The 9,766-nt window shown below is 45.2% G+C and overlaps 2 protein-coding genes across 2 annotated transcripts; one reads left to right on the top strand and one right to left on the bottom strand. All coding sequences in view use genetic code 11, as the record gives it.

Moving 5' to 3' along the window:
• Positions 1-581: 581 nt before the first annotated feature.
• Positions 582-2,600, bottom strand: EGR_09201 (Thioredoxin domain-containing protein; the record flags this gene model as incomplete). The annotated part of the gene is made up of 3 exons (XM_024498450.1): positions 582-889; positions 1,833-2,423; positions 2,570-2,600. The coding sequence occupies 3 exons, from the start codon at positions 2,598-2,600 to the stop codon at positions 582-584; spliced, it is 930 nt and encodes a 309-aa protein (XP_024347150.1).
• Positions 2,601-3,734: 1,134 nt separating this feature from the next.
• EGR_09200 (Helicase POLQ-like protein) lies at positions 3,735-9,682 on the top strand (the record flags this gene model as incomplete). The annotated part of the gene is made up of 12 exons (XM_024498449.1): positions 3,735-3,755; positions 3,798-4,197; positions 4,234-4,412; positions 4,455-4,655; positions 4,698-4,773; positions 4,809-5,029; positions 5,074-5,522; positions 5,588-5,858; positions 6,537-6,824; positions 8,084-8,416; positions 9,021-9,326; positions 9,404-9,682. The coding sequence occupies 12 exons, from the start codon at positions 3,735-3,737 to the stop codon at positions 9,680-9,682; spliced, it is 3,024 nt and encodes a 1,007-aa protein (XP_024347149.1).
• Positions 9,683-9,766: the final 84 nt, after the last annotated feature.

The raw sequence follows: 9,766 nt of genomic DNA, 5'->3' as shown, positions 1-9,766 counted from the left end.
TAAAGCAAATTTAACTAGATAAGTGTACTTAGACATAGCGTCTCCTACGATAACACATACTGCCGGATGGATTCTCAAAACACTACATCACGGGTATCATGAATTTCATTTCCCAACAAACGGATTCGCCTTGGATGTTGTACATGTTAAGTCAGACAAGGTTTTTCTGGCCTCGTTCGCCTCCGCAATTGATGTCCATGGAGGCGGAAACCGGTTCAGCCCCCGTTAAGTTCACCGCCTTCTCGACTAATACAAACGTAGTGTTCCTCCCACTTCGACCCGACTAAAAGCCGACCCGGCAGCCCCTGTCGAGGAAGCAACCAGCGTCCGACTGACCCTCCATTTATTCTACTATACTCGTGACGCTTAAACTTGATTGACAACCCGCAGTTACCAGATCTCATTCAAATTGCACTTCTTATCGCGGCAGCTGCCACGATAACAATGACTGCTTCATGAAATTCACAAGTCCTCCCACCGTACTCCATCACAGAATGATGTTAGGGGGAAAGAATTGTATATTGGCAGCATGGAGGAAGCAACACTAAGGAAGCAAGAGAGATCTGTACACATAGCCAGGCCTACTCGGTGTGAGAATGGTAGCGAATGGCGAGCAGCGGTGGCGGTGGTAGTGCGGCGTGCGCAGCAACGTTTCGTCGTCGGCGACGACGATGATCGAGGAGGTGGCTCACTAGTTTGAGCGCCGCTGTGATGTGGCGTCGTACCCCGCGACAGTCGACAAAATACCCAAAGAAGTATGCGGAACTGACGAGAAAGATGACCCACACCACCTGTAGTCGGTAGTCGCTGGGGCGTGATACCAGTTGAGTGGGAATTGGTCCGAAAAAGTCCTCCCGTCGCAGTTCCAGTGGACCCTGTGGGATCTGACCTACAAATTAAGGACACACATTATCAATAGCTCATTCAACTGGAAGACCAAGAACATAAGAATTAGAGGGCATTTATCAATTAATAGATTGAGAAAACCTACTTGTGTTCTAAAATGGTTGCGCCCAAACTGTGATCTGTTGATTCAAGAAGCCAAATAATCCAAACATTTGACTGCATTTGCCAAAGCAAAAGTTTAAGCATTCAAAAATGTAAACTAAACCCAGTTGGTTGAATGCTAGAGCGATTGCTTCATGAATGGACGAGCCCGTGAAGCATCACATTTTGGACTACAATAAAATAACATTCAAATTGGAGCAATTAAATCCCCACATTTGCTTCAACAAATCTACCAACGCTGCTGATAAATCAAACTGGTTAACCACTATTTAGTTCAGGAAAAAAGATGACTACTTGGCGAATGAAAAGTTACAAAGCTTGGGAACACTTTTCAAAACTAACCATATGAGATTTCCACGACTCAACAAACTCTACAGGGTACAAATTAAGATAACAGCACACAATTCATTTGCCGTAAAAGCCGCCGATCATGGTCACTTTGAGGGAATAACGTCACGTAGTCACATCTCTATAGACGCAATAAAATTACGAAACGTCGAAACGCAAACCGATGATATGCGTCAAAAGCCTTATCAATATGTCAGTAAAGAAATCATTTATAATCGCCTTGAGCTGAATGAGCCAAATTGCCTAGCACGCGTTTACAAAGGAAACTGTATGTGTTGACATGGTCATTTAAGGTGCCGGTGCCTGATTAGGACCAACTACTTTTAAGAGGAATAATCATCTCTCACGTGACTAAAGCCACTGGATGTTTGCAAAACATTCAATGGAGTTCGACAGACCGAATTTTGAACGTCACTAAACGGACAACACAAACCATTAATATAGTTATAAAAAGGGCCAAAAGAGTGTTTACTAACGCAAATTCTGCCAAACGAAATCAGCCAACTCATCAAGATCCGTTTCAGTGCCATTAAACTCCTTGTACACATGATCTCCAACAAAAATCTTGATTTTGGGTACGTAGAAAACACGCAGACTCCACCGGAATTGCAGGTACTCGTCCACATCGATGGCTATCACAGGAAGTTGGGGGAAGGCTCGCGCAAGTGCGTTGATGTAGGGTGCAGCGCGCATGGAGAAGGGGCACCACTGGGCAAAAATGAAAACCAGGTTACACGGACTGTCGATGAGGCGAGCGGAAGACTTGTTCTTTACAAATACGTAGTTGCCACGGAGGTGGGAAAAGAAGGGGTTGAGCAAGGAGAAGAGGCGCAGATTGTGGCGATATGGATTCACTGAACCACTAAATACGCCGTATGGAGGAGAGTTAGGTGAGTGGCTGACGCCAACGACTGTACCAAATTCGTAGCCCGGAACGACCTTTGCTCGACCTTGGGTATAGTTCCAGTAATTTACCGAGCGAAGACGGCAGCGAGTAATGACTTTTTCGCCGCTCTCGAAGTTGTCGACATCCTTTTGCCAATTTGAAGAGGCATCAACATGGACTTCTTAAGAAAATAGAAATATATAGACAAAAGGGCCATTATAGAAAGTCTTTAAATGGAAGCGAAGTAACATTAAAATGTTGGTACTATGTTCAATTTTCTTTCTTATCGTTGGATTCACCAGTGGGTTGCTAAAATAAGGCACAAACCCAGATTTGCCAAGCAATGATAAAGCCACATCCTTTACTTTTTAAAATAAGCTATTTACTCCAAAGACATTTGGCGAGATATTAAGACAATTGGTCCTCCAGTCTTCTAACGCTTAAATTTTCGCAACACGAGCCCTAAAAACATTGTTTTTGAAGTTTGCAACAGACGAAACTGAACCTCAAAAAGGCATATCAATGAGAACCAAAACAACTTTATGTCATGATAATGAGACGACTTTCCAACAATGGCGCAAGAAAAATGAAAAAGTAATAACAGCATACATACTTTGCGCAGTATCATTGCTTTGATCCCTAGGATCCCCTGCATCGTTCTGCGCGTCCGATAGCGTCGCGTTTACTACAAGTAACTAATCAAGAACAGGCAAGCACAGCATACCTCTATCTCGCGAATTTTCACCGGTTAAAGTGAGATTGCCGCTTTTAATCACGGTAGATGTCTCTTCACTAGCGGAATGAGACACGGAAAGCAGTAAATTTAAGAAAAAACTAGCTGAGATAACGCTAGTGACCCACATCCTCCGAGAGGGGCTGGGAGAGCGCACAGGCAAGCAGCCCTCCCCGATTGTTATTGGTTCAAACTCACGAATAGGCACAACATTAAACTACTGTAAGTTTTTCAAGCCACTTAACCTGCACTTCCGCCACTTGTCATGAAATTTGTCCCAAACATAAATCCTATTAGATAAATGTGCTCCAAAAAGTTTGCGAGGTAAGTGACATAACTAGCTCATGCATTATTTGCCGCGAAATTTTGTCACTTTGAAAGGTATTGCTGAGTAGGAACCTACAAGTGTGATTCAGAGACGGGTATATTTGTTTTTAAACCATATGCTGAAATATCTCAGGTGTGCTTGGTGAATTTTCATTAAACTTTCGCGGTTTTTAAAACTACGTAAAGACAAAGACTGTGTATTTTGCCCTGCATTATTAAACAGAAGCATAATTAGCCCTTCTAATGGAGCAATTGATAACTGCCAATGAACTACGTCATATAATTTTACACTTTAATAAACGTTTAAAGTGATCGAAGAGGTATGTGCGTTTTCAACCGCTCACCTATCAATTAATCCACAGTAGGATTCGTGCTGGTTTGTTGTTTGGCGCCGGTAACTTGGTTCACATCAGAGTCTAGCATGCAAGCATGATGGTGCCTTCCAATGCAAAAGTATTATTTACTGATCAAATTCACCGTACCTTTCTCCTATAGGCTTTCGAGTCGCCGAAGTTTGATGAATCTGGAGATTCGTGGCTGTGTGCTCTTGACTTATCTGCCCTCGTTGGCAATCAGCATTCTTCACCCCGGCGTTCCGTACCTTCTCCTAGACTCAATGTTCGTCATTCAAAGAGTCATATAATTACCTCCCCAGACTGCAGGGAATCGGTGTCCTTTAAAGAACGCCTTTTGATTCAGTTGCATATGAACTCCGCGCTAGATACATTCGACCGACGTACATTAGTGGCAAACAATTCACCACCCACAGAAAGTCAGCTTAAATTGGCTAGTCAAATTTATAAAGACAGGACTTCTTGCTGTCTTTCAATGGTTGGATTGCCGATTCGTGTAATGGAGCTCCTTTCAAAACAGCGAGGCATTACCGATCTCTACGGTATTTTAAAGGTGGCCTAGTTCTCAACACTTTTAGACTGGCAAGTTGAGTGCCTCTCCATGGCTGCATCGACAAAAGGAGCGAACCTTATCTACAGCCTTCCGACTAGCGGTGGGAAGACTTTAGTTGCGGAAATTCTGATGCTTGCGGAAGTTTTGGTGGCTCAGAAAAATGTTCTTTTTATTTTACCTTTTGTTTCAATTGTTCAGGAGAAGGTAGATCTTAAATAGGGTGTAGTGATGTTCGTTTAATTGAAGGTGAATGATCTTAATCCACTGGGTTTAGAACTGGACTTTCTTGTCGAGGAGTATGCCAGCAGCAAGGGACGAATTCCCCCAACAAAGCGATTGAAAAAATCCTCCATTTACGTCGCTACTATTGAGAAGGCTCAAAGCATTGTCAACAGCTTGATAGATCTGGACAGATTGGATGAACTAGGGCTGGTTATTGTTGATGAGGTACTTCAGTTATTATGAGGTTGTGCATTTTTTTCCCAACAGCTTCACATGATCGGCGAAGGCGGTGCCCGAGGTGCGGCGCTAGAACTAGTCATAACAAAATTAAAGATTGTCTCCCGTAAGTCTTACGATGGCTAATGCTGCTTTTTGTAGCAAACACGCGGATTATTGGGATGAGCGCCACCCTCTCCAATCTCCCCGAACTAACCGCATTTCTCAATGCTCGACTGTACACAAACAACTTCCGACCTGTAGATCTGGTAGAGTATGTAAAGGTGGAGGACAACATGTTCAGAATCCTTTCGCCTTCTTCTATCCCAAAGCACTCCTGTCTTTCAGAACGTCTAGAGCACGAAAGAGTAGTTAATTTCAAGGTTTGTCCACAGTTTTTCAAACTATCTGACCTGTCTCTTTTCAGTACCCAGAAGCGGTGAAAAAGCGAGACCCCGATCACTTGGTAGGTCTTGTCGCTGAGGTGCTTACGGCCTCAGCGGAAAATGCTTCTCGTTCTCCCTCCTGTCTGGTCTTTTGTCCTACAAAAGCTCACTGTGAGAATACTGCTCTTCTGCTAGCTGAACTTCTGCCCTCGCAGATCGATGACGCGGCGGGGGAAGAGATACGAAGTCGGAGGCACCAACTCCTCACTAATCTGCGTCTTGACGCTCAACGTGAGCCAAATGTCGATGCTCTTGAGAATTGTTGTCCCATTTTGGAGGCCACAGTACCTCGTGGGGTTGCATACCACCATTCTGGACTGATTCAAGAAGAGAGACGAGCTCTAGAGGAGGCTTTTCTCGAAGGGGACACTTTACGAGTGATTTGCTGCACTTCCACACTCGCAGCTGGAGTGAACCTTCCCGCTAGAAGGTAGTGTTGATGAAATTGTTATCTAACTAAGGGACCCTCTTAGCTGATGAAATCTTCTTCTTAAGAGTCATAATCCGTAAGCCCTACGTGGGATCGACGTTTCTGAGTTGGAGTCAGTACAAGCAGATGGTTGGACGAGCGGGTCGCACGGGCCTGGACAGCTGTGGGGAAAGCATCATTATCCTCCAACCGAGTGAGCGTGAGGCTTTTGCCCGTCTCATGGATGCCGCTGCCTCCGCGGCTAGCGAGAGTGGCGGCGGTGTCTGTTTCAGCAGTCTCCTCTACGATGGAGGAAAGGGTCTCAGACAGCTAATACTGTCTCTCTTGGGTCTTAGGGTGAGCCAATATCTGTGCCCAAGCATGCTTCACTGGCCGATTTACTTTTTAGTGATTGGGTAATATAGTCTATGATAAGCGATGGTTGGTTTTTCCAAAAGAATTCAAGTGGTCAAGAAGGGGATTGTTCTTCACCTTGTTAGTACTTTTAGCTTGACTGCTGCTTTGCGATTCCATGAAGTAGAAATCACTCGAAAATTATACGAACTTCCGACTCACATTTGTGCTTTCAACAGGACCCATATCACCGTCACCAAATAATGCAATAGGAACTGAGATAATGGTAGGCTCTGACTTTTAAAAATAAAGATATCGTCGGTCCAATAAGTAGTTTGAAGTCAAATCCTAACGGCAGGACTTTGGTAGATCTCACTTTTTGCGCATGGCTGTCTAGTCTCTACCCCTCTCGTCATGAGTGTTTATGTGTTCTCAAGCCAATTCCCTTGCTTAGGTCGCCTATTTTGAAAGTCTGTTAATTTTTGGAACTTTTCGTATAAGTGGCTTTCGTCTGGACACCAACTAGCCATGGGAATAGGGGAGCCTCAAACAGCCTGTTTAGCCATGAATTAGGAAGCAGTTACTCTACAAATGCATCGAACTGCTGAACGACTAGTGCCTTAAGTGGAGCAATAAATACTCATATATGAGCATATAGTACTAAACCCACTCTCTTTCAAGTTGACGAAGACCTTGAAGGATCTCCTGATCTGCGTGGGACAGACCTTCTTTGCAGTGCAATTGGCCAACCGGGCAGCAAATGCACGTGATACGGAGGCTCTCTTGGCCGAGACAGTGCGCGAACAGTTGAAGCATCTCATCCGCAGCCGGCTGGTCAGTCTAGCCGCTCCTTTGGCCACGCCACCATTGCTCACTAAATCACCGCGCATTCCACCGCTCCATGGCTCACCAAACCGTGGTTTCTGCGTACCAGACGCCTCTACTCCTCCGGAGGAGATAGAACTCAAGGTGTGTAGTCTGGATGGTCTTCCAATGATTTCGGTCCATCTCGCATTACTACTTTTACTAGAAATTTTTGGATTTTATATTTCATCACTAATCAATACACTGGCAAGCAATCTCAAAACAGTACACTTTATAAGGGATTTGAAAGAGTTGAGCAAAGTGATGGCATTTGGTGTTTATCACCTGTTAATGAGTGTGACGTCTGCTTTCTTGGTAGCTCCCATTTCGATTTCCCCAGTTGATGTAGGTTTGTTCAAGTCATTTTGGATACCTGGAAGTACGTACTCACTTCCTATTTACGCTCCTGAGCTCTTTGTCGAAATGCGTAAATGTCGTTAGTTGATGTGTAAAACTGCGGAACTGCATTTCCTGCACCCTAGTGTCGGTTAATGTTCATTATATTTTACTTATAATACTTATTATTGCTTCGATGGGAATTGCCATCATGGTGGTTGATTTTCTATTTTAAGAACAATCGTCGTCTAAAATTGCATTGAATGTTGGATTATTGAATGTTCTTTGCTTTGAATTTCCCACCCTGTCATATTGGTTCTACAAAGGAATATGCATTCAACCATTTAACGGGTTTCGGACTCATGTTTCTACAGCCAATCGGTGCGATGCCGCTATGTGCATAATGATAATAGGTTTTGTATCTTTTGTACTTCTCTTTAAAATCGCGAGTTTCAATGTCGAAAACGTAACATGCAGCTTGTCTGGTTCTGGTAAAGACTGAACTGTAGCACTCCCCAATAAAGGCATACCCGGTTCTGCTGGGCTGAAGAATATAAACGATGCAGGTACAAATACCGGGGGTGTTTTAATGGGATGATTTTGCCACATTAAAATTACCTGTGCCTGACTGTTAAGACTTTTCCTAACCAATCTGGTGTGCTCCTATGTGTATTAACATTGCTATGAAGCAAACTAACAGGGGATGATTTTCGAATATCCTTACAAGATGCTTCCTGAAGGGCTCTTACCTGACCCTAGGCCCATTAAGTCTAGCGCCCTCAAAGTTGTCGAACAAGTTCTCGCTTCTTAATTAACCACCTCCCATTATACTCATACATCTTTGGATATTATGGGAAGTTCCTTTTGGGAACCAGTGCCTTCTGCGTTACCAAACAAAACACACCTCCACCTACTAATGGGACGGGAACATGTCCCCAGACGATTCAACGATTTGGAATTCGCACGTGTGTGCCTCCGACTGTTAAATTATTTCTCTGTTGTACCGTTCCACTGTGCTTCCATAAAAGACAGGCCAGCTGGGTCGTGCAGCCATCCGCGGTGGCCTTGACTCGGACCACATCGCGAGCCTGATCGAGGACCTACGCCGCGCCGCTCGCGCCCTCAACACCGCAGGCCCACTGCACCTCCTCTACCTTGTCATCCCACGCTCCACCTACCTACAGTCAAAGCAGCAGCAATCGACGCCTTCTACGGCTACTGTGATACCATTTTCCATGGACTGGGGTGTTCTCTTTGAGCGTGTTAGCTGGCTGGCGCCAGAAGAGGCCAACATTCTCACTCTCATCGGCTTCTCCGACTCATATCTGGCCAGAAAAGCTGCTGGGCAGCCCATTAGAAAGGTGAGCCCCCTTCAGATGCTATTCTTGTTGAACGAAGGGCTAAATCCCAACAGATAAAGTAGTAGGCCCCAATCCTTTACTTTTTTTGCAAACCTACTCATCCGTCGGTTTCTGGGGCGTCTAATCAGAACCGCATTTCGGAAGCTTATCAGATAGATCGGCCCTCCCAGAATATTCTCCTTCAGAGAAAATTAAAACTGTTTTGGCGGAGGTAGGAGTCAGGCTTTTACTTTGTAGATTTATCTATGTAGCAGCTTCTAAAGGATACCCTTAATTTGCCAGGAATGTTGCAATTCGTAGAGATCCATTTTTTACTCATATAATGGGGGGCCAAACCTGACCACTTTTGACTTTTCTGCTTATTTTATGGGTTTGTTGACATAGTGATGTTTACCTTCCAGTGAATCCGACCGTCATTTAGATAATTTGCTGATTTAGTAACCTTCGCCGTAGTTGTGCCATCTAGAGTAGTTCCCTCAATGCAGTTAGTTCCAAGGTTTCGGATGCGTTTGTTCCACCACTCCCACTTGCTTCTTTTTTTCGAAAAACTTGAATCGTTTCCCACCCAATCGAGCCACGACTTGTAATCCTACCTTTTGTGTAGAAGCAGGACGAGAGTCCACTATATCGCCTCTACCTGGCATTAGCCCTTTCTGAGCTCTGGCCTCCTCGCTGTGAACCCATATGGCGGACTGCGCGCCGCTACGGTCTATCACGTGGCGCCCTACAGGGCCTAGTTCAATCAGCGGCCAGTCTGGCTGTCGGTCTAGCAAACGCCGTCGCTGCCGAGTACTCCCGCGATCCCGAGTTGTGGGCCTTCGCTCACCTCCTCCCCGACTTCTCCGCTCGACTCGCCTACTGCGTCTCCTCTGAGCTCATCCCCCTTATGGAGCTACCTGGGGTCAAAAGGGTTCGTTTACTTATTTCCTCTTTTGCCCACTTGTCTCGCCGGTGTTTTACTCTTTTTGCTCCTGTTGATCGTTACAGGCACGTGCGCGTCAGCTGTACGCGGCGGGCTTCAAGACGGTAGCGGAGGTGGCGGCAGCGGAACCAGGGCAGCTGGTATCTGCATTGGCGCCTTTCCTCTCCCGACGCGCGGCCACAGGAATCGTCCACTCGGCACGGATGACCCTAGTGGACAGGGTGGAATCGCTGAACAAGGAGGCTGCAGAGATTGCTCAACTCTTTACATCCTCCGCTAACACGGTTACCACCCCTGTCCCGAATGATGAATTGGAAGAGGAAGATGCGGACCTATTTGCCTAGCTGTCACGCTGTTCCACTGTGCATTTATGTCCAACTTTTATTTCTGTATTTTTTTATTGATTTTTATGGAATGTTGCATCTTTG

The sequence above is a fragment of the Echinococcus granulosus genome (genome assembly GCF_000524195.1).
Source record: "Echinococcus granulosus chromosome Unknown EG_S00136, whole genome shotgun sequence".
NCBI lineage: Eukaryota > Metazoa > Platyhelminthes > Cestoda > Cyclophyllidea > Taeniidae > Echinococcus > Echinococcus granulosus.
The sequence above is the reverse complement of the archived record's forward strand: the minus strand, read 5'-3'. Positions and strand labels throughout refer to the sequence as shown.